General features: G+C 42.0%; 1 protein-coding gene across 1 annotated transcript; it reads left to right on the forward strand.

Moving 5' to 3' along the window:
• Positions 1 to 712: 712 nt before the first annotated feature.
• CDR2 (cerebellar degeneration related protein 2) lies at positions 713 to 25,665 on the forward strand. The gene is made up of 5 exons (XM_082671364.1): positions 713 to 794; positions 9,124 to 9,236; positions 21,594 to 21,742; positions 22,000 to 22,161; positions 23,709 to 25,665. The coding sequence occupies exons 1-5, from the start codon at positions 716 to 718 to the stop codon at positions 24,559 to 24,561; spliced, it is 1,356 nt and encodes a 451-aa protein (XP_082527490.1). The 5' UTR covers positions 713 to 715; the 3' UTR covers positions 24,562 to 25,665.

Genomic DNA, 25,665 nt, shown 5'->3' on the forward strand with positions numbered 1-25,665 from the left:
CTCCCGTCCGCAACCGCCCACCGCTCGGAGGCCGGACTCCTGCCCCTCACACCCACGCAGCCCGTCCATCGGCTGGACATCCATCAAAGGGGCCGCGGAGGCCGCCACCTCTACACCCCAACAACCCGAACGCACGCCCAGAAGTGACTCAAAGCAGAGGAGGGGGCGGGGCCTTCGGCCGCACCCCTTCTCCTTTTCCCGCCTCCTTTGTTTCCTTCGGAGTCTCCATTGGCTGCTTGCCCTTGAGCCCGGGCGAACCGCGGGCCTGTGGTGAGAAGCGATTGGACGACGTCGCCGCCGCTCGGCCGGCGGCCCGCTCACGATTGGCCGAGGCGCCGCCGGGGGTTTGAATCGCAGCCCCGGTCTGGGAGGGTTCTGCCGAAGTGCCACGTTGGGCCCGGCTGCGGCGTGAGGAGCCGGCTTGGAGCGCCGGCTGAGGCGGTCGCGCCGGGGCGCTGGCCGTTGGTGTCGTTGGGCGGCGCGGGGCGAGTCGGGAAGCTGGTCCGCGGGGTGTGCTGCGGACCGCCCCGCGGCGGCAGCGGCGGCGGCGGCGGGTGGCTGTGGTCGGGCGGCGCTGCGGAACTTGGGCGGCGGCGGCGGGTCCCGCCAGAGGGCGGCTCTGGCTGAGTGCGGAGGGGCCGGCGGAGAGCCCGGGGCAGCGGCTGAGGCGGGCCGCCGGCGGCGGGGGCCGCTGCCCCCGGAAGAGCCGGCCGAGATGCTGGCGGAAAACCTGGTGGAGGAGTTTGAGATGAAAGAGGATGAGCCGTGGTACGACCACCAGGACCTCCAGCAAGGTGAGGGCGCGATCGCCAGGCGGGGCCTGGTCTGGGCGGCTGACGGCTCGAGGCTACTCCTCCCGGCCGCGAAACTGTTAAAAAGTTGCTTTTGCTTGGGGCCCACCGATGCCAGGGGCGGGGTCTGACGCTCACCTGGCGTTGGGACTGTCGCGCCTGCCCGTCCCACCCGGGAGGACTCCGCTTTGCGGGGCCCAGGCTTCTGCGCGGTAATCAGCATCAGCATCATCAGTATCATCACCACCACTACTGCGTGTGCAGTGCTAACCGGGCGCCAGGCACCGTTTGAAGCGCTCTCTCCGGATTAATTGATTTAATCTACACGGCGTTCCTCGGAGCAGAGAGGGGTGGCTCCTTACCGGGCTCGTGCCCTGCTTCCTCTCCGCCTCTGGGGGGAACCACAGCCGGGGCTCCCAGCGAGTGTGAGCTGCTGCAGGTGTTAAGTCCCCGGCTGGCAGTGCTGTGTGGCAGGAACCGTGCCGAGCCTTTTGCACACATTTGATAGACACAGTATCTCCGTGAGAGAGTAATTCGCGTTATCCCCATTTTTCAGATGGGGAAAGCGGAGGTTAAAGCGGCCAAATGACTTCCCTCAAGTTAGGTGTGGGAGCAAGTATTTTTTTTAAACTAATTTTTATTGGAGTATAGTTGATTTACAATGTTGTGTTAGTTTCTGCTGTACAACAAAGTATTTTTGAACCCACCCACTCAGAATGAGGAGTCATCATAGTCACTGCCCAAACCCTGTCTCTTCTTCACCACCTGGTTTACAGCTTTTTTAGTTGGTGTTCGACTGTTGGGGGCGAAAAAAAAACTGCTTCTACAGAGTAGTTTACCGGATGCCAGGTGAGATGACTTGAGAGCACTTCTACCTCTGCCACTTACTTCATTTTGCACCCTAACTTTTTAGTTAAAAACAGGCATTCCTGTCTTGGCCTGTCTTGGATTTCTTGTCTCCAGAGAAAACCTTAGAGCGGCCCTCAGTTTGGAGCCAGTGCCACCCAGCTTTTGGCCTATTAATAGCAGGAACTTGCAGTTGGGAGACAGCGTTTGTGTGCCAGACACTGATGCGCCCTTCACACAGGTGCTCGTTTAATCCAACGAAGTTTCAGAGGTAGAAGTAGATAGTGTTATTGGGGGAGCTAGGATTCCACTCCAAACTCCAGAGTAAACTTTCTCAACCACTATACTGAATCCTGAATAATCCTCAGGAATTTTATTCAGGCATCTTGTTTCAGCTGTTCTGTGTAAATCAACTTTTTCAGCTCTAACTTGCACAAAAAATTAACATCTCATTTAGTTGAATAGTAAATGGCCATGGTGTTTGTTCCTGCGAACCATTGAATCTGGGGGGAAGAAAGAATGTAGGCTTGAATGACTCGTACTTAGAAAAGAAACATAAGGAATTCTTTTTGGGGAAGGTGATTTCTTAAATCGATATGTCGTGGCCTGTCGCTTAAACCAAAGTAGTTTACCATTACGCTTTATATAGTCTAAGCTATTCAGTGGCTGCAGTGCAGTATCTGCCATCATGTTCACAGCGTCCACAAGTCAAATTTGTCTTACATTTTAACCTGTTTTCAGAATTCCCCCTAAGGATTGATGGCCTAGTTTGAAATTTTCTGTAGGATTTATGAGGCAGCCATTGTGCACTTGCAACATTTCCCTATAATAAATTAAGCAGTTTGTCCTATAATCAAAGCTAAATAGTTTTCTTTACTGTATTTAGAAAGTGTAGATCTGTATGGGCTCTTTTTTTTTTTTTTAATCTAGCACAATACTTAGCACATAATAGGAGCTCGATTTTAACATTTGTTGAACTGAACTGAGGCACTCACACAGGATTATTGTTTTCATGGCTCTCTTCCATCAGGTGCCTTAGTCCACGCTGCACTTTCCCCCTGTGGGAGGTTGTTAGGAACAACTGGTTGTAATATTTCAATCTGCTGAGGAGCAAATGCAACATATTGGGGTTAGATGTGGAACTCTTTAACCTCTGATCGAAATGAAGTCATCAGGTGTTCAAGTTTAATGAAACCTTAAAGAGCACAGGTCCAAACCTCCTTAATGGCAATTTGCATTTGGAATTTGTTCTGTGCTTTTCAAAAGACTTTTACATCTGTTATCGCGATGGACTTTGACATAACCCTGTGTGTCATAACTTAGTTTAAGTGTGTAGTGTAGGAATAGATGTGAAATTCCAACAATCATAACTGTGAATATGGCCTGTAAAAGAAAGAAGGCTACAGTGTGAATAGAAGGGTATCTTTGTCCCAGTTTCATTAAATTATATGTTAAAGAACTCCTAAACTGCTAAAGGATTTTTTTTTAATTTGTTCATTTCTCAAAAATTTTCTTTGTTCTGTGCCAGCTGTTCATCCAGGCACTGGGGCCACAGTGCCCGTCCACAAGATAGGATAGGCAGGATCCTACTCACTGACGGTCTCGGAACCTGTTGACTGGAGGAGACGCCACCTCCTGGTGTGTGCCTACTACATGTAGTGCCTGGCACAGGGCGAGCCCTCACTAGATAATTTTGCTGCTGAATAAAGTTTGGGAGCAGGTCTGTCCTCTTAGATTGATAAGCAGATCTAGTGGGTTTTTATCAAGTGCAGACATATGTCTGTTCATTTTTTAACATCCTCACTATTAATTTTACTGAGAGAGCCTTGTTTGTAGAGAGCTGCTAAAACAACTAAGATCCTGTTCTCAAAGTCATAGAACTACAAATTTTTTTCCTTTAGCAACAGAAGCATTGTTTAAGTAGATTGAATCTCTATACCAAAGTTTGCTTGGGGCATTCTTTTTAAAAATTAAAATTGCTGAAAGTTTCTAACCTCGGAAGGCTCTGGCCTACCATTCATACCTTGTTAGAAACACATAAAGCTGTATGCAGGCAGAAGGAGAAAACCCTTTGCTTTTATAAAACACTTTGATGAAGAGACTGTCTTTTGTCAAAGAGCTGAGTTGGCACAGTGAGGACACTGACAGTGGTCTCTGAGGGTGAGATCCTTTCTGGGACAGCAGGAGCCTCCTGTGCAGGTAATGATGGTGCTACCTCTGAAATGTGCCCCTGAGAACAAGGTGAAAAGACTTAAGAGACTGGGTTTTCTTTTAGACCAGCTGCTATTTTAATTGTCATTTGGTGGGCTGTGCAAGTTTAGAATAAGGATTCGGGTTTCTACTATACGGTTCAGCAAATGCAATCTTAGTTTAAAGGAATCCTAAGATTTCTACTTCTTTTTAAGAGGAGTACATTTTCCATGTGAGCAACTAATTTGCTGAATCACTGGTCATTAAAACTGACACCATCATTTTTCTTGATGTTTATATTCAGGTTTTTTGCTTTCCCAATTGTAGTAACGTTGGCAACAGGGGTTGCACAGAAGCATCACCAAATGACGCATTTGTTTTGGTAATAGGAAAAGCTTTCAGCCTTAATGTTATTGAATTACTGCTAGAGACTACAGCTAACATGGGAATATGTCGTCCTCGTGTTTTTTAAAAAACTGAAGTAAAATAAGAAAAATGTAATAGCAGTGGGATTTAAAGATTTCAGAATTCTGGAAGGAAGATCTTTTTTAAAAAATCACTTTGCCTAGAGCATAGGGCTGAGTAGAATATCTGTTTAAAGCTAACAGTTTACACTGTTAAAATAGATTATTATCACTTGCAAAGACTGATTAGTGGAAGAATATTGAACATGAAGGTATTGAAAAGTTGCGGTTCTCAAGCCTGCAGTAAATCTGTGGTATTTTTAGTGGCTGCCTACGCCAGTTCAGTAGGATTTAGAAAAGGCAACCTCTTAATGAAAATCCTTATTGTAAGGTGAGATGAACAGGTGCATAAGGCTTCAAAACTATCTTGTTTCCTTTTCTTTTATATGTTAATTAAAAATAAAAGACATTTATTCTCCCATTCCCCCCGCTAATTTTTTAGAAAACCTTCTTGGGCTTACTGCCAGCTTTTGGCTCCTTTTGGTTATGGAAGCCAGATGCTACACAACAGGAAATAAACTTTTTTTTTTCCTTAAGACCAAAAAAGACTCTTGTCTGTAAACTAACAGATGAAGTAATATCCTGTTATACAGTGTGGCTTCACAGACACTTTCTTGTAGTTGAGACTTGTTTCGCCAGGATTCTGTCCTAAACATCCTATGAAATATTTAGGAGACTGAGACTTCAGGTTACTGAGCCAGGCTGGGGCTTTGTTTAACTAGAAATAAGGATTGCGATAAGGACAAGTCTCAAATTCTTCTCTGTTTGCTGTTTACTAGAAGAGTGCTATACTTGGCATCTCTTTCTGCAGCAGCAGGAAAAGGAAAGCTGTTCCTGGCTGGTATTAAGTAGCATAGGTAGTTTCCTAACTGAGGAAAATAGCTGAAGTGGTCTCAAGTTAGTCTTTATTCTGGAAGCAGTTTTGGCTCAGGTTTTGATTGCTAGATAAGAATATCTTTGGTGAGTCTCGGGTCCTTCCCAGTGAGGAATTACTCACCGCTTTACAGCAGGCCAAGAGAGACTTAAGTAATGTCTAGGTAATGTTTATATGCTTTGTCCTTAGTAATTCATCGTGGTGGTTCCTGTGTGGGGCTATGTATACACATTGCCTACCCTCTGAGTACAAAATAATTATTTCTGGAACGTCTCAGCTGTACTTAGTTCCTTTTTCACTTAATGAAAACAAGATATTAACTTGCCTGGGGTTGTAGATGCTTTCACTGGCAGCGCAGGCAGTAAAAGCCAAAGAGCTTAACTCTAGTTTCTCATTGCCATCCAGGGAAACAAGTGAAAAGATTAAGTACCTCAGCTAGGAAGATTTGTACTCCCTACCTTAAACAAAGAAGTATATGGACATCTCTGTCAATAGACTTAAAATTGTGTGGCTATGGATAATAGAGAATTGGGATGATGGTGAAAGTTAGAATTGAAAGTGGTTTATCTTTTGCTTGTGACTCACCATGTGGATTTAGTCAGGTTGATTAGCATCGGCTAACTACCTTGAAAAGATATAAAAAATTAATGTCTCTTAAATGCTTTGAATGGTTTGTAAAGGGTTTTATGTCTTGTGAATACAAGATGTTATTTCATAGACTTGATATCTGAAGCCTTAAGTTCATTAGTAGACATTGTTAATATTTAAATCACAAGAGAATGTATTTTAACACCTATCTAACAAAAGTATAAGGTTTTATTTTAAATGGGTGTAAAATGTTTTAAAATAGTGGTGTTTGGTGGGTTTTGCGGCTTTGTTTTTTCCTAAGGAGGGAAAACTAACCAAGCACAATGCTAGTTATGCACTCAGATGGACAGTACCAGGTAACAAAGGTGGTTGCTTTTCTTTTACCACTTATTCTAGGTTAAGTTTTTTTGTTGTTTTTTTTTTTTTGCGGTACGCGGGCCTCTCACTGTTGTGGTCTCTCCCGTTGTGGAGAACAGGCTCCGGACATGCAGGCTTGCGGCCACGGCTCACGGGCCCAGCTGCTCCGCGGCATGTGGGATCTTCCCGGACTGGGGCATGAACCCGTGTCCCATGCATCGGCAGGCGGACTCTCAACCACTGCGTCACCAGGGAAGCCCTAGGTTAAGTTTTAATATTGGTGTAAAGAATAATGTTAAACCTTATTTGTCAGCCTCTAAAAATTGTTTTAAAAATCATATGTGGCGAGGTTCCCTGTTTTCATAATGAGTAATAATAAGTATATTTTTGACACTAAGTGAAATGACTTTCCATCATACTTAGAATAAAATATAAACTTTCTTTCCCATGGCCAATAAAATTTTGTGTGATCTGATCCCTGCCTACTCCTCCAGCTTGCATACCACTCTCCTGCAGTGTGCTTCCGTCACACTGGCTTTATGTTGGGCTGTGCAGTGTGCCAGGTTCTTTCCCGTCTTAGGGCCTGTGCCTGGCGTTTACAAGGTGATATCCTCCTCCTTCAAACTTTAGCTAAAACATCTCCTAAGAAAGACTTTCCTTGTGACCTCCCTTTCTGAAGTAGATCCTTTGTACATTATCACCACACCCAAAGAGGTTTTTTCCTTTTTCTCTCTTGCATACCACATGCAGTTGATTAACAAATCATTTTAGCTCTACATTCAAAACATATCCAGAATCCTACACCTCTGTTCATCTCCATCTCTGCCACCGTAGTCTAAGCCACCACCTTCTCTCACCCAGATGATTGCAATATCCCTGTCACACTCCCTCCACCTTCGTCCCTTTCCATCTATTTATACAACAGCCAGAGAGAGTGATCGTATGAAAAGCCTTCACTGGGTTCCATGGAGCCCCTCTTTGTCTCCTACTGCCACACACACACACACCCACACACCACACACACCCACACACCACACACACACACACACACACACACACACACACACACACACACACACACACCCACACACACACACACACACACCACACACACACCCCTCAGGCCTCATTGGCCTCCTTATTAGCCCCAGTCATGCTTGCCAGGTTTGCCTCTGCCTGGAATTCCGGTCCCCTAAGTAGATCTACGTGGGTCACGTATTCAGTTCCTTCACATCTTGAGTCTTATGTCACCCTTGTCGCCTGTTCTTTTTATATATATATATATAAATTTATTTTTGGCTGTGTTGGGTCTTCCCTGCTGCACGCAGGCTTTCTCTAGTTGCGGTGAGCGGGCGCTACTCTTAATTGCGGTGCACAGGCTTCTTATTGCAGTGGCTTCTCTTGTTGTAGAGCACGGGCTCTAGGCACGCGGGCCCAGTAGTTGTGGCACACGGGCTTAGTTGCTCCGTGGCATGTGGGATCTTCCCGGACCAGAGATCAAACCCGTGTCCCCTGCATTGGCAGGCGGATTCTTAACCACTGTGCCACCAGGGAAGCCCTTGTCACCTGTTCTTAAATTTCAACCTCCCACATTCGTACTCTTCCTGCCCCCTTTCTTCTTCTTTTTTTTTTCTTTAGCACTTTTTGCTATCTAGTATATATTTTTTTCATGCTGTTTCTCCCAATAGAGTATAAGCTCCATGAAGGCAGGGAATTTTTTAGCTGAGTTTATTCCTGTATCCCCGGAACAGTGTCTGCTATTATTGAATTATGCATACATGTATGGATGAACAGTGTTTATCACAGTTTGCAAGTTTATTTACTTACTTGCTGTCTGCCTTTCCCGATTAATCTGGGAGTGTCAGGAAAGCAGGAAATTCATCCATTTATTCACCATTCTAGCCAAATCTTAGCATGGTGCCTAGCAACAAAATCATTCATTTGTGAATCAATGAATACCAATAATAACTTTGCCTGTGTATTGCAGCTTAGTTTGTAAAGTAAGTAAATTATTTCATTTGATTTTCAGAATCATATTGACAGGACAGTCATCTCTCTACACAAAACACTAAATGTAGGGACTATATTGAAAGTTAACCTGGTAAATGGCAATCAGAACTGGACCCCAGAACTTCCTACTCAGTTCAGTGCATTTCCCACTATATCAAAGGACCTCTCAAAGAAATTTACTATGCAGATAAGTGTTTCAGTCACCTATGTTAGAACTATTGTCCTTTTTTTGTATCACTAAATTTTTATTTCTGGGATTTATAACAAATCCTGTCTTACGTGCCTATATGCCTAAGAAGAGAGAGCTTTGAAAAATAAGGTTTAGAAAAGAAATATGCTTCTTTGCTAAATGAAAGTATGAGCCATGACTGAGTTACCACACAAACTGTACTTCTGCTTTGCTTATCTGGTTTGCTCATCTTGGAGAAGGACATGAAGAGAAACAGATAAAAATGAGAGAGACCTGTGGCAATGTTCTTATCACTGATGTATCAATAGTTTTCCTTTTTGTGACTTAATTTTTAGTCCACTTAGGAGGCCAGGATCTGTAACAACACACTTTGCTTTGACAGTTGCATTCACAGCAGCCAGATTCCTGGGAACTTTAGAGACTATTGAAAGGTTTGCCTGTACTTTGGCTTAACAGTCCATCCAGAAAAGTAGACAATCAGGATATGATTAAGTCCAGTCCATTAGCAAATAATTATGATCTCAGATGTCACAATCCTGAATGATCATTCCTAAAGAAATGAATATCACTATTCTTCACGTCTTACAAGTAAGGGTACATCAAGAGTACATTACCTAGTAAAAGGCCCTAATACAACCGACTTTTAAGTAGAATCCAGGTTTCCTTCTGTGCCATTCCACCTTCCATTGGGATCTGACTTAAACTTTATATGTGGGGTTAGGTCTTGTTTCATTCTTAAAATAAAGGACTGGGTTATGTAAAATGTTAAGGTGAGATCATTTGCACTATTCTAAGATTTACTTGTTGTGCTAGATCTCCAGCTTGCTGCTGAGCTTGGGAAGACATTACTGGATCGGAACACAGAGCTGGAGGATTCTCTTCAGCAGATGTACACAACCAATCAGGAGCAGTTCCAGGAAATTGAGGTAATTTACTCAGCGGGAGAGTTAACTTTGAGGTGTGGCCTGTTGCTGCTCTAGCGCCAATTGTATTCTACTAAAATAACACTTGGAATTAAAAGCGGTGTTTAATTTCTAATATACACTTTTTTTAGAATAAAGAACCATTGGGAAGTGTGTGGAGGTTGACTTTTACTTTCTTTAAGCTTTCCCAACATGTAAGTCTGCTGTGATGAGAGAAATTTCTCTCTTCACCCTTGGTGAAGTGTACTAGAAGTAAATGGTGCAGTATTTACAAGTATGTGAAGCAAAGTAAAGCTGTGAATATTATACTTAGTTTTTCACTTTTTTCTTTTTAAAATGAATGATGCAATATTTGAGATATGCGAAGAGGTACAAGAGAATAATACAATGAACACCCGTGTATCCACCAAGCAGATTAAGAAAGAAAACCATCCACATTGTTGAGACTCCCTCTATAACCCCTCCTTGGCTGCATCCCCTCCCCCTAACAAACACCATCCTAAATTTGATGAAAGATTTAAAAATTGTAGTACCGCATTTCGTAATATGAAAGATGCTAGATTACCAGATTAAAATGGAGGTGCTGTCTTGTAAATAGTCCCATTAAAGTAGCCCAGTTATGTGTAGGTCAGGTGACTAAAGATGCTAGTTATGGATATTAACCAAACAGTTGTCCTATTAGAACACTTCATGCCCCAAACTACCATCCCACCCCCAAAAAGCATTGCACTTAAATTACAGCTCCTTCTCCTCAAATTGGTGCAGTAGAACCAGGACTCTTATGTCTATGTGCAGAAAAATATAAAAGACCTTAGAACACAGAAGCCATTCATCATGATCAGAACTTACTGAGCTCTGATTATATATGGAACCAGGTGCTAGAAATGCAAAGACGTGGAATAACATTGTCCTTGACTTCAATCAAAATTACACAGATTTCAGTTTTTGAATACAAATAAGCCTATCATCAAAACTAAGACAAATTTATTATTTCAGTATCCTTAATTTTACATAGTAACCATAATTAAGATGCATACGGTAGATTTCCCTCCCCCCTTCATCAGGATTTATGAATTTAGCCAATGATGTGACTGAAATATACCTTTATAATTCTAGGAAGGTGTATCTTATAATGATATTGAAGTCACCAGCTATCATTTTTGGTATATTCTATATCAGAAGAGCATAGAACATGCCATACCCAAAATGGAATAGAATTGGGCAGAAATCTAAAAATGCAGGAAAACCAGGCATTTTAAAACTATTAAACTAGCCAAATGTCATACATGATCAAGGAACTCATTCCTGTTTTGCTTCATAGACATCGTTTTTCAACTCATTGGAAAATTTCATAGAGTGGTCCTAGGGCATATACATGAAGATCACCGCATACCGTGAGGTACATTTATTTGTGTTTGGGTAGAAACATAGTCTTAATACATTGTATTGATGTTTTCCATGAAAGCACCTATAAATCACTATAACTGAATACTATAATGCTTATTTTAGCACATTTTTCCAAATATAGATGAAAAAGTCCAAATATTTGTATAATTAGAGAATGATGCCTATTTGTTACTATAGGAGATGACAAACGCAGTTACTTTATGATCTAAGTTACCTGTCTTTCTACCTTTATTTTCTTTTCTGTGGTATTGAAGATGATTAAACAGTTGAAACAGATCATTGATATTCTGAAAAAAATCCAAAGATCTTTGAAGAGTCTCCAAATCTACAAATAATACTCCACTATCTAAAGTCTTCTGTAAGATTTTTTTTTTCCTTAAAAAATGTTTGTAATCAAGCTTTTACACGGATGTGGTCCCTTGGCCCCTGCAGTCACCTCTCCCCAACCCCCAATTCTTATAAGATGTTGAAAAGCATAATAAAAATGAAGTATCCAGGTCAGACCTTAATGATTAAATAAATATACAATTAAATATATGTATAAAGCTAATTAAATAAATTTAGCCTGGATTACTTCCAGAAACATTTCCATGGATCTCTTGTTTCTGTAACAGAGCACGTGGTCCACTGGTTCATAGATCCAAGCATTGTAGCCTTCAACATTTCACTCTTTATCCAAAGCTGTTTTTTGACTAAGAACAACACTGTCTTAGATTTCTTCTCTGCCATTACGGCTGGCTTTCTTCTTTCTTTCTTTTTATAAATCACTTCCTGAAAGTCAATAGGAATGGGATGAAACAGGGAGATGAAATGGCAATTCTGGCTAAGCCCGCTTATCAGCCAGAGGCCTCCCACAGACCAGCCTTACTGCCTGTTTGGTTCACACCTGGGCCCAGGCAGACTTGCAGATCACAACAGACTTCCAAGGTCTCCCTCCAGTAGTCTACAACAAGGAAAGCCTGACGCTGTTGTAAAAGTAACCAGGCAGTTGAAGAACCTAATTCTGTACTAAAAGATGACCCTTGCAATAGGTATAGTGCCTCTTATCATTATATCCTTTCAGAGCCCCCTAAACTTTATAAGGACTCTTTCCTTAACTCAAACCTTATGTCTTTTTTTTCTCTTTAAAGTAACCTTTTTTTTGAAATATACATACAGAAAAAGGCACAAATGCTAAGTATATAGTTCAGAGAATTTTCATAAACATACCCATGCAGCCAATACCCAGATAAGAAATGAGAACATTATCAGCTCTTCCAGTCACCATGCCCCCTAAACAGCACTCTAACACCCTAGATTAGTTTAGCCTGTCTTTGAACTTTACACAAATGGAATCACTTGTACAAGTTTTAAACTGACTTCTTAGAATGTTTATTGGGAGTTTTCCTGATTCGAAAAGTAATACATGATCATTTTTTAAATTTAGCAAAATACAGTTGAAAACCAAAAAGTAAACTCTTATCCTACCAACCCAGAGAAATTTTAAATCAGCCAGAAAATGGTCTTGGAACAAGCTACTCTGAGTAGATGAAGAATGTGCAGAACCGGTGAAAACGCTAGGATAAAACCCCCCAAACTATACAAAATTAATGCACAGAAATCTCTTGCGTTCCTATACACTAATGATGAGAAATCTGAAAGAGAAATTAAGGAAACACTCTCATTTACCACTGCAACAAAAAGAATAAAATACCTAGGAATAAACTTACCTAAGGAGATAAAAGACCTGTATGCAGAAAACTATAAGAAACTGATGAAAGAAATTAAAGATGATACAAACAGATGGAGAGATATACCATGTCCTTGGATTGGAAGAATCAACATTGTGAAAATGACTATACTACCCAAAGCAATCTACAGATTCAATGCGATCCCTATCAAATTAACAATGGCATTTTTCACAGAACTAGAACAAAAAATTTCACAATTTGTATGGAAACACAAAAGACCCTGAATAGCCAAAGCAATCTTGAGGAAGAAAAATGGAGCTGGAGGAAGCAGGCTCCCTGACTTCAGACTATACTACAAAGCTGCAGTAATCAAGGCAGTATGGTACTGGAACAAAACCAGAAATATAGATCAATGGAACAGTATAGAAAGCCCAGAGATAAACCCATGCACATATGGTCACCTTATCTTTGATAAAGGAGGCAAGAACATACAATGGAGAAAAGACAGCCTCTTCAATAAGTGGTGCTGGGAAAACTGGACAGCTACATGTAAAAGAATGAAATTAGAACACTCCCTAACACCATACACAAAAATAAACTCAAAATGGATTAAAGACCTAAGTGTAAGGCCAGACACTATAAAACTCTTAGAGGAAAACATAGGCAGAACACTCTGTGACAAGTCACAGCAAGATCCTTTTTGACCCACCTCCTAGAGAAATGGAAATAAAAACAAAAATAAACAAATGGGAACTAATGAAACTTAAAAGTTTTTGCACAGCAAAGGAAACCATAAACAAGAGGAAAAGACAACCCTCAGAATGGGAGAAAATATTTGCCAGCGAAGCAACTGATAAAGGATTAATCTCCAAAATATACAAGCAGCTCATGCAGCTCAATATCAAAAAAACAATCCAGGGGCTTCCCTGGTGGCGCAGTGGTTGAGAGTCTGCCTGCCGATGCAGGGGACACAGGTTCGTGCCCCAGTCCGGAAAGATCCCACATGCCACGGAGCGGCTGGGCCCGTGAGCCATGGCCACTGAGCCTGCGTGTCCGGAGCCTGTGCTACACAATGGGAGAAGCCACAACAGTGAGAGGCCTGCGTACTGCAAAAAAAAAAAAAAGAAAAAAAAAAAATCCAACCCAAAAATGGGCAGAAGACCTAAATAGACATTTCTCCAAAGAAGATATACAGATTTCCAACAGACACACGAAAGGATGCTCAGCATCACTAATCATTAGAGAAATGCAAATCAAAAGTACAATGAGGTATCACCTCACACTGCTCAGAATGGGCATCATCAAAAAACTCTACAAACAATAAATGCTGGAGAGGGTGTGGAGAAAAGGAAACCCTCTTGAACTGTTGGTGAGAATGTAAATTGATACAGCCACTATGGAGAACAGGATGGAGGTTCCTTAAAAAACTAAAAATAGAACTACCATACGACCCAGCAATGCCACTACTGGGCATATACCCTGAGAAAACCATAATTCAAAAAGAGTCATGTACCGCCATGTTCATTGCAGCACTATTTACAGTAGCCAGGACATGGAAGCAACCTCAGTGTCCATCAACAGATGGATGGATACAGAAAATGTTGCACATATATACAATGGAATATTACTCAGCCATAAAAAGAAACGAAATTGAGTTATTTGTAGTGAGGTGGATGGATCTAGAGTTGGTCACACAGAGTGAAGTCAGTCAGAAAGAGAAAAACAAATACCATATGCTAACAAATATATTTGGAAACAAAAACAAAAACAAATGGTTCTGAAGAACCTAGGGGCAGGACAGGAATAAAGGCGTAGATGTAGAGAATGGACTTGACACGGGGAGGGGGGAGGGTAAGCTGGGACGAAGTGAGAGAGTGGTATATATACTACCAAATGTAAAATAGATAGCAAGTGGGAAGCAGCCGCATAGCACAGGGAGATCAGCTCGGTGCCTTGTGACCACCTAGAGGGGTGCGATAGGGAGGGTGGGAGGGAGGGGATATGGGGATATATATATATATATGTATAGCTGATTCACTTTGTTATACAGCAGAAACTAACCACTGTAAAGCAATTATATTCCAATAAAGATGTTTAAAAAAAAATCCCCCAAACTGTGACTCATTATGGAAATAGACAACTAGGAAACTGTGAAAGTATATTTTCTCAGTGGAACTACAAGTATGCTTTCAAAGACTGTTAACAGGTTTCAAACAGTCCTCATAAAAATTAGTATTTTGTTAGGCATTGTTTTTAATGTAAAAAAAAGATTAAACGTTGAAAGTAATGATTGGCTTCAGAGATGCCTATAACCTGTGTGGCTTTTACTTAGCGTCTAATTTTTCAAGATTCTAGAGCAAGTTTTTCTCTCCTGAATGAGGGGGTGGAGAGAAGCTTTGCAGAGTAATGAGATCTGACACATCAGACACAATCGGATTCTCGTAAAGTTTTCTACAATTGTGTGAGCAGCCCACAGCCTTGTGTTTCTGTTGCTTCTCTGCTTGGAAACCTGCATTATCCCCACAGGAGTCAAAGAAGTCTGGCCTTAGAGGTGTCCCTTCTTTCAAAAGCTCATGTCATCCTCGGAGATTTTAAAGCATTTTGTGCTTCCCCTATGACATTTATCGATATTCTATTATATATTACACTTATTTCTTGATTTGTTTTATTCTGTTTCTCTCCCCCCGCCACCTCCCCATTTTCCGTTGCAACATTGAAGGCTGTTGCTGTGTTTATTCATAGTCTTTGGAACATAGTAGGTAATCACTGAATACCTGTTCAAATCAGTATCTTAACAGAAGACAGGTAAGCAGTTTACGAAGCACTTCCTAAACTGTGGGTTTCCACCTCTGGAGATTTTGAAGGGATGTGGAAGGAGCTCTGGCCTCAGTGTTAGGATATTCAGACTTAAGCCCTTAATTCTATAGCAAATAGCTGGACTTTAGGCCTGTGAATTACCTCTCAGATCCTGTTTGCTCTGCTGTGTAATGGTGATAAGAATGCTTGCGTGACATTGGTACAGAGTTGTTCTGAGGTGATGAGATTATGTGTGTGTATATATTTTGGACAGTATAAATTGTTGCACAGTTTATCCGTGTGTTTTAAGAATTTTAGTAATGAAAGAATCTTAATTCTGAAAAAAATAAATCCTTTTCAATTATTGGAAAATAGATCTTAAGAACAAGCCAAGCTTTTAATAGTGAGATTATAGGTGGTTTTTATTTTCATATTCATACTTTTTACTTTTTTCCTAAATTTCCTTCAGGGGAAATATAATATTTTAATCAGGGGAAAGAAGTTTTTCAAAGGTAATGGGAAATATTTCTTCAGTATTGTGGAAGGTCATTTCGATACTAAATTCAGAGGATTTGGGCTGTAATCCTTAATATAAGAATAATCCCAACACTGCATAAAAGCTGAATTTCCATTCCATTCCTTATGAGTTTTTAGTTTGGTTGTGTCTGTCTTTTCCAGCATTCCAGGTCAGGGTTCTACAGTTGCAAACAGGTGTTAATAGAATCCTGCTGGCCTTTTTCAAAAGTTTGCCTCAGTTGTAAAGGTGGCCTATTTATAGCTTTTTCACATAACCTGAACCTTTTACTCCTAGTGGAGGCGACATTCTGTACAAATTCTAAGACAAGTGGGAGATAACCCACGGAACTTAAACTTTGACACTCTTGCCTATAAGTGGACATTTTTGCCTGTGTTTTTGCTACCCCCATGTTCCCCTCCCTCCACTCTTTAGCTTAAATATCCCCTCATCACCCACCCCTGTTTAATATGACAAATACTTTTGTACTCGATCTCTTTTTGGCACTTGAATTTTAGGATCTTGTCAGTCCAGACAGGTTCATTTGAGGCTATGATCAAAGATTCTGAATTGAGAAAACCAGAACATGAGAAGCATAGCCATACCTTTAAATGAAAGGTAGAAAATAAGCTAACCCATTTCCTTGTAGAATCAGAAAAAATTTGATTAAATACTAATTTGAAGTTTTAGAGGCCAAGCCTTAAAGCAGTGTCTGACTACATGGATTCTGATTCTCTGGCCTCACATCAATACTTGCTGAGAGAGCTAAAAATTTTTCTTTTAAGTTGCTGACCAATTTAGTCAGATTTCTTTGTTAGGTAACCTATCACAGATTCTTGGAGAAGTGAAGGGCTTTTCTGATTAGTTTTGATTTAATCATAATAAGATTAAACTCCTACCACGTGAAAGCAAGCTTCCTGCCATTCTTTAGATTGTCCTTAAAGCCAAGTCCTCTGAGACCAAAATATCACAAGTTCTTCCTAAATGGTTTCATTGTGGTTTTTATCCCCTACAGGTTTTTATATATCAAATGAGGGGGACCTACTGCAGTTTTCTAAACAGCCTCTTTGTACTTATTTACACATTGACTTATTTCCTTTATGTCGGCCACGACTCTAATTTGAATATTATATCTTTAAAAAGGGACACATCTTGGGGCCCATGTAAGAGAGACTGGTAAAAAATGTCTCTTTCAGATTGCTGAGGCATAGCTGTGCCATGGGAATAAACACAGAGAAATTGTCCATAAATGGAGCAAGAGGGGAAAGAATTAGTATCTATTAGGGCCTTTTCCCAAAAGGGCTATAGCCAAAGCCATTCTCAAACTCTTTGAAAGAAGGCTCTCGACATTCCAGCAGTCTGAGTTGTGGTACCAAGCATGATGAGCTGTTGTGAAGAGAGGTCTAGAAATTGCCATTAGCCAGTATTTTTTAGTCCCTATTGTGTATCAAGAATTGTGCTAAATGGACTAGATGTATAAGAGCCTTACCTTCTTCAAGGAGGGTTAGGAAGACTATGACATTAACAAGTAAGCAGTTTGGTTGTTTATTATTAAGTGTGAAGTGTTTTGAGGGAAATTAATAGAGTGCCTTGGGAGTGGTGTTGCTTTAGACGGGGTGGTCTAGAAAGGCTTCTGAAGCCTCTATGTTTGCATGGAGGCCTAAAGGATAATCTTGAGTTTTTTGGCCATCTTTGTGCTGTGGATCCCTTTGGCTATCTCGTGACTCTAAGATGAACCTCTTAAAATACATAAAATACATAAAATTACAGAGGGAATCGGTTATATTGAAATGACTATCAAAATATTGAAAAAATAAATTTGTGATATATTAATATGTGTTTATTAATTCATTAAATACCAAGATCTAATAGCAATCTAAAAACTGTCATTTCAAATAGTGATGAGGTAAGTCAAGATTTCTGCAGCCACTATCATGTGCTATGGAAACATCTGTGATTCCTGTAAGTGATGAAGTCCTGAGTACTCCTCATACTACTGGTGGTTTGTTGCCTCCATTCATAATTGAAGAAAATGCTAAATTTCAGTTAGAAGTTAGTGAAAATGAAGGTGTAACTTTTCTCAACCCGTGGACCTCAGGTCAAGGGCTGCTGGATTAGATGGAGCCAGCCAGGAAAGGCGAGGCCCCTGGGAGAGGGGAGATTGGGTAATAAAGGCCCTAAAGGAAGGGGGAGCTTGCCTTAAAGGGAGGCAACTCCACAATTTCAAGATAAAGGTACCCCCTGAGGGTGAAATAAGGACTACATATGAAGCTGGAAAAACCATTTAAGAGATGGGAAAATGTTAACACTGAAATATATTAAGGAATTGTTGGGGTTTTTTAAAGTGTGATTGGAATTGTGGTTAAAATGAGGTCTTATTGCTTAGAAATATATAAATATGTATACTTAAGATGTCTTGGATTTGCTTTAAATTGATTGGGGAATGAGGGGAGTGGAAAAGTAGAGATGAAACAAGATTGCCTATTGATAATTGTGAAACTGGATGATGGATAGATGAGGGTTCATTAAACCATTTTTCTGCATTTATATATGTTTGAAATTATCCATTTTAACAAGTTTTTTTTTTGCTGTACATGGGCCTCTCACTGTTGTGGCCTCTCCCGTTGCAGAGCACAGGCTCCGGACGTGCAGGCTCAGCAGCCATGGCTCACGGGCCCAGCCGCTCCGCGGCATGGGGGATCTTCCCGGACCGGGGCACGAACCTGTGTCCCCTGCATTGGCAAGCAGACTCTCAACCACTGCGCCACCAGGGAAGCCCCATTTTAACAAGTTTTTAAAATGCAGTAGTTAAGATTAGCCACCTGTAGAGAATCAGTATTTGGGTGGACTGAGAGTTTAGGAAGGAGTACTCAATTATATAAGTAGTATATAATTTCAGGGAATTATGATTGTAGGAACATGTCAAAATACAACATGATAAAGAATGCTGTTGCGATACAGTTAAAATATAGCCTAATTTTTGTGAATAACTGCAACTAAATTAAGTCCTAAGAAGGGAAATGGTATACATTAAGCTTAAGAATCATTTCGATCCAAGTGAATGTTTATGTCTCCTGGACCCAAGAGAAAGAGAGACATTGGGTTGGGGGAGGGGAGGCTTCCAGCATTTTCTATGTCCAAGATCAACATTTCTCTAATAAGTGTGATCCATGGACACTTGCACTAACATCACCTGGGGTTTTTACTAAAAATGCAGAATCCTGGCTCTACCCCAGTCTCATTGACTCAGAATTTTAGGGGAAAGGGGCCCAGATTCCTATACTTCAATAAATCCCCCAGTTGAATTTTAGCACATGTAAAGTTTGAAAACGCATAACTGTAGATAAGGATGAAATAGCTACTCTTATCGAGCAATTTTACCATTTGCGAGATACCATGCTGAACCCTTCCCTCATATTAACCTCACAGCAACCTTGTGAGGTAGGTGATGAGGAAATCTCACCTTAGAAAAACTAAGTTACTTACGGGAGGTCACTCAGTTAGCAATGGCAAAGTAGGACTTCAAACCAAATTCCAACCCCACAGCCTGTGCTCTTAGCTTCTGTGCTGCTGCCTCCCATCAGACCATCTCTCTTCTCTGATCCTGTGCCCACCAAGACTTGGCGTCCCACCTGCCCTCTGTGGGGCAAATGTGTCCTACGGAGGATGTGACTGTTCCAATCACTAGGCAGGGACAGCTCCTGTGGTAACTTAATAATTAGTGTCTGGTCTGTGCATTAGACTTTTTTTAGGTTGTTGTGAATCAGTCCCAAAGAATACTTGAGATCTTATACTTGACATAAAGTAGCTTGCAAAATTTCTGCAGCTATTATATACACTCCTATGTTCTAAACCTTTTTCTACTCCAGTATTCCGAAGAGATTGAAAACATTCCCTACCAGTGACAGGAATCTACCAGAATATTGACAGCCAGAGGGCAGGATTACAGGCACACTTCTAGGAGAAGCTGGTGGGGATTGAGGGAGTGAAGAATAAACATAGGCTTTTACAGGGGCTATGCTGCGTGCTCACTCCATCTCATTTAATACTTTCAATCCTACAAGGTAGGTACTAACGGATCCACAATTTATTTTCAGTTCTGAACCCGAAAAGCTCTGTAAAAACAAGATATTTTTCTTAAGTAGGCAACAAGTTCATTTGACAGCAAACCCTGACCTGAACTCATGTGAGGCTGTTTATAATCTTTATTCATACTTTTGATGAGAATATCAATGCTTGATAACAGAGTGCTACCCAACCCTCGCTGGGATGTTATAAAGTGTGTGTTGTCTTCCTAAAATTTAAAGAATTTTCCAAAACACTCTTGGCCAAGAGTTTCAGATGAGAAGGTATGAGAATTAAGTGTTTTCTCAACACGTTGCTACCGAGCTATGTAACTAGTTTGAAAAAAGGCCTCATATACTTTTTTCAACTCTGCCACACCACTGCCATTTAAAGAGCCCATTGAAAGTCATATAGCCCTTTCTTTGAAAGAAGTCTGTGAAAGAAGTCTGTTAGCTTTGTAAGTACTTGTATAGGTATGTAAGAGAAGCCTCAAGAAAAGTATTTTTAAAGTCATGTCTGGTCTATTACCATTTGGTCATTGGTAATGCTTCAGACCTACCTTTTTCCTCTTTCTGGTTTTGCCCCAGAGAAGTATTGTGACTATTTCATTTGGAATATATACTGTCTTTCATCCTCTTCAGGTGGAGTTGAGTCGGAGGGGAAACAAGGAAACGTAACATTGAGGCATTAAGGTTGTGACTATTCCCCTTTATCCTTGGCCATTTAGAAAGCAGTCTTAGCAGTACCAAAATAAATAATCTGGCAAGTTTCTCACAAATAAGGAGGATTATGGTGACAACATTCTCACAGAATTAAAAGTATCTTTGAATAATATTAAGTTAAAATATCTTTTTCTGGTTAAATCAATACTTTCTCCCTGTTCTTTGTCCAGAATGTCTCACCCAGAGGGAAAAAAATTAAATTTTTTCAAACAAAAATCATCTAAAATCCTCCTCTTTAGGCTTTTCTTATGTCTATAAAACATATTTTTGTTTAAACATTGATCATGTATTCCATGCTTTTTCTCTTGTGGGATTATCGTGTCTCACTTAGATTTTCCTGTCAAATATTAATTTTATGTGTGTTTTGTGCTTTGTAAGAGTAGAAGAGCCTTATGATACACGAGATGTTGGTGAGCTTTAGGGAAACTAAGCGTATAAAGGATGGCTTGTACTCAGTTCTTACTAAGGAAAGTAGTTTGAGATTTAAATTTCTTCTTTTCATAAAATAAACCTGTGGTATTGTGGTATAGTGAAAATCATATATTTGACCTTTGTCCCCATGTCCTGGTGTAGCGCTCCTAAGTCCTTTGGGATTTCCTGATTGCCAGAGGGACCAACCACATGATTAGAGGGTTAGAACTTTCAGCCCAATCCCCAACCTCTGGAGAGGGGTCAGGGACTGGAGATGGAGTTCATTCACCAGTGGCCAGTGATTGAATGAATCATGTCTGTGCAGTGAAGCTGGGTTTCCGGGTTGGTGAGCACATGGATGTGCTGGGAGGGTGGTGCATCTGGAGAGAGCAAGAAAGCCCCGCACTGCTCTCCACCCCCATCCCTGCCCTACGCCTCTCTTCCCTTTGGCTGTTCCTTAGTTGTATTCTTTAGAATAAAGCAATAAGTGTAAGTAAATCCCTTTCCTGAGTTCTGTGAGTCGTTTTAGCGAATTAGTGAACCTGAGGGGAGGTCACGGGAGCCCCCAGATTTATAGCTGGTTGTTTGAATGTACGGGCGATCCCTGGGACTTGACAGCAGCGCCTGAACTGGGGGCGGTTCTGTGGGGCTGAGCCCTCATAGCTCCAGTAGTTAGTGCCAGAACTGAATTGAATTGTGGGATGCAGTTGGTGCTGGAATGCTGCAGGTATCTTATCTGTTTAACGTGTAAACTGGTCACAATCATCTCTTCCAGTATCTGACCAAGCAGGTGGAGCTCCTGCGGCAGATGAATGAACAGCACGCAAAGGTTTATGAGCAATTAGATGTCACAGCAAGGGAACTGGAAGAAACAAATCAAAAGCTCGTTGCTGACAGCAGGGCCTCACAGCAGAAGATTCTGAGGTAAAGTTTTTAGAATCCATTGAAGAAGCCCTAGGAGAAGTCATTTAGTATCAACTAGAATAGAACATGGCTGTAGTGGGTTTGGGTCAATATGGGGCAAGGTTTAATTTAATTCTCTGTGGAGAATAGAGATTAAATAGAAGTCTTTTCCAATTATGCAAGCCCAGTTTGAGTGGCTGGCAGCTAATCTCTCCTCACTGCTTACGCCCTTAATTTAATATGACAAGCAGCAACTGGCTTCTGTCTGTTCCTCACAGTCTGACTGAAACAATTGAATGCCTACAAGCCAACATTGATCACCTCCAGAGCCAAGTGGAGGAGTTGAAGTCATCTGGCCAAGGGAGGAGCCGGGGGAAGCATGACCGGGAGAAATCGGCACCCAGCTTCTCGTCTCTGAAAGAGCTGTATGACCTCCGCCAGTAAGAGCCTGCCTTTCCATGGCATTTGCAAGCAGGAGTGCATCTCGTGTCACTGACACATTCCGGATTCCAGCAGATTAAAAGTACCCTTTTAGGAAATGCCACTTGGCTATTAGACCACCGGTGGTTTGAACAAAACCACTTAATTTAAACATACAAATGATTGAGTTCTTGAGTATTAGTAATTCGGTGAACACTTATTTTTGAAAGTCTCGTGTATTTTAGTGCTTTTAATGTGTTAAATCTTAATTTAAAATAAGGTGCAGTACTTCTGATATACTACAGATTTTGGGGTTGTATTTCACATTCCAGTGAAGAAAAAAATTGAAAATTCAGTAAAACAAAAATCCAGGCAAACAAGGTTTTTTTGCCTGCAGAAATGCCTTTACAATATAGAGTTCTAAGATTGAATCTTTATTTAGGAACTATTTCTTGAGCACCTGTTGCAAGGCAGGTGCTAGTGCCAGATGTGAGGAGTGGTGAGCAAAACAGACAAAGTTCCTGCCCTCGTGGAGGTTTCAGTCTCATGAAGAGGCAGATAAGCAAATAATCACACAAATAAGTACAGTTACAAGTTGCCTAGGAGTCTGAAGAGGCGAGAGACCAGCCCGTGCACTTGGTGGTCCTCAGCGTTGACCGTTCACCAGGTCACCTGTGCAGCTTTTCACACTGCCAAACCAGCGACTCCCTCAGGCCTAATCAGAATCTCTAGGTGTGAGGAAAAGGCTGCCTAGGTGTTTCTGATATGTGTTTGTGGTTTAAAAATCGCTGCAGCAGTGGTTCTGTCTTAGCTGTATATTATGAATCCATAAAGAGCTTTACAAAAAAAAAAAAAAAACTCAAGTCCAGGTGGCAGACCAGCTAGGTCAGAATCTAGGTGGGTGGGACCCAGGCTTCAGTATTTTTTAAGACTGCCCAGGTGATTCGAATCTGCAGCCAACACTGAGCACCACTGGCTGTTCTGATTTCCTTGAACAGTATCAGTCATACAGCTGGTCTTTGGGAATGGATGTTCTGTAGTTTTTTCTTTTTTTTTTTTTTGCGGTACGCGGGCCTCTCACTGTTGTGGCCTCTCCCGTTGCGGAGCACAGGCTCCGGACGCGCAGGCTCAGTGGCTATGGCCCACGGGCCCAGCCGCTCTGCGGCATGTGGGATCTTCCCAGCCGCTCTGCGGCATGTGGGATCTTCCCAGCCGCTCTGCGGCATGTGGGATCTTCCCGGACCGGGGCACGAACCCTTGTCCCCTGCATCGGCAGGCGGACTCTCAACTACTGTGCCACCAGGGAAGCCCTGTAGTGGTTTTTTTTTTTTTTACATCTTTATTGGAGTATAATTGCCCTGTAGTATTTTTAATGTTTAAAACAAAAATTAGTCACAGAACTTGTGTTTTCTCACGTGTTCATTTTAGCCACTGCTCTAGTGTGGAATAGGCAAAACATCATTCACATCACAGCTCCTCAAAAACAGGGAGTTGAAAAAAATCATCAGTCTCCCTCTTTGCATTCTCAGTTGACCTGTGTAATAGATTCTTGCAACATTTTCCCCAGGCACTTCGTGTACGATCATGTGTTTGCCGAGAAGATCACTGCCTTACAGCAGAGCCCTGATGAAGAAGAAAACGAGCATTTGAAGAAAACAGTGACAATGCTGCAGGCCCAGCTGAGCCTGGAGCGGCAGAAGCGGGCGACCGTGGAGGAGGAGTACGGGCTGGTGCTGAAGGAGAACAGCGAACTGGAGCAGCAGCTGGGGGCCGCGGAGGCCTACCGAACCCGTGTGCTGGAGCTGCAGGCCGACGTGGCGGAGATGCGGCAGATGTTGCAGTCGGAGCGCCCTTTTGTGAATGGGGTTGAGAAGCTGGTGCCCGACTCTCTGTTTGTCCCTGTCAAGGAGCCCAGCCAGAGCCTGCTGGAGGAGATGCTCCTGACCATGCCCGAAGCGCACAGAAAGCCTCTCAAGCGCAGCAGCAGCGAGACGGTGCTGAGCAGCCTGGCGGGCGGCGACATTGTGAAGGGCCACGAGGAGACCTGCATCCGGAGGGCCAAGGCCGTGAAGCAGAGGGGCATCTCCCTCCTGCACGAGGTGGACATGCAGTACAGCACCCTCAAGGTGAAGTACGAGGAGCTGCTGAGGAAGTGCCAGCAGGAGGAGGACTCCCTGGCCCACAAGGCTGTGCAGACCTCCAGGGCCAAGGACCCGGCCGCAGTGAACGCCCAGCCCGAGCCTGGCACCCTTGGCTGGGAACCGGCCTCGGTCACCCCAGAGCCCATCAGTTGCCCCACCACCTCGACACCACCAGAATACAAAGTGCTTTTTAAGGAGATCTTTAGTTGCATCAAGAAAACCAAACAGGAAATAGACGAACAGAGAACAAAATACCGATCTCTCTCTTCTCATTCCTAAGTGAACCGCCAGCTCCACCACTAATTGGCCTGTTTCCTATCACCTCTCTCTCCCACTCACACAAGTGTGTGTAGACCCCAAACCTGATACTGCTCCTGACGTCTGCCTCATTGCTTTGCTTACTTAGCAAATGCATACAGCGAGGGAGGAAGGTGAGTACCGGTGGCAGTTGTATAATCGAGTTCCATTTAAGCTCCTCAGTAAATCCCATGACAAACTGGCCTCTGGCTGGCGTGACAATTAGGTTGCGATTCCTTGAAAAACCCCAGGACCAGTGGAGGGAAAATATGTGCTCCTGGAGAAGTAGGCCTGGAGTAACTGTAGTATATAGTGTGCATGTATATGTGTGTGTGTGTGTGTGTATATATATATATATATATATATATATATATATGTAGTGTATATTATATAGGGGAAAGGGCAGAGCTGAAACAAAGCTAAGGCAATTCCTACTGCCTCCTTGCTTAACTTCTCAAAACTATGTAAAAGTCAGATGGCTGCCAAGGGAAAATCTCTTTCGCAAACACTGTTGGATACTGTGAATTCATTAAGAAGAATGTTCAGGAGAAAGCAGGGGTCTAATCCAAAATACGTGGCATTAACAAATACTCCAAGCCTTTGAGTTGGTTACATGGGCTACCGGTTGAACTGTGACTGACAGGTAACCCTAATAACATTTTAGTCTAACTGAATACCAAACTAAAAGGGCAGGCTCTGGTTGGCCCAGTTAGCTTGTTAGAGCCCTGGAGGGCCTCTTCCCCACATTCAAATATTTTTACTCAAAGCTGTAGTGGTTAGGATAGGCAAATCATTCTTTTCTTAAATTCAGGCTGAAGGGGCGCGATGAACCCGTACCCGCACTGTGCCGTCTGAGCTGGCCAGCCTGCCAGCCTCAGGCTGCTCTCCTCACTTCCTGCCATTCCTGTAAACGTTTGTGACTTGCTGCAGAAATTCCTATCTGCCACTTTATTAAACAGTGTTGATGTCCTGACTGGAAATAACACTCATCCTCTCACTTGCATACTTTTGCATACTTTTAATTTAAAACTATTTAAGAGAAGTGAGGTCCCATTTATTGTGTATATTTTTCTAAAAACCAAATAA

This window comes from Grampus griseus (genome assembly GCF_964374135.1).
Source record: "Grampus griseus genome assembly, chromosome: 14".
Classification (NCBI taxonomy): Eukaryota; Metazoa; Chordata; class Mammalia; order Artiodactyla; family Delphinidae; genus Grampus; species Grampus griseus.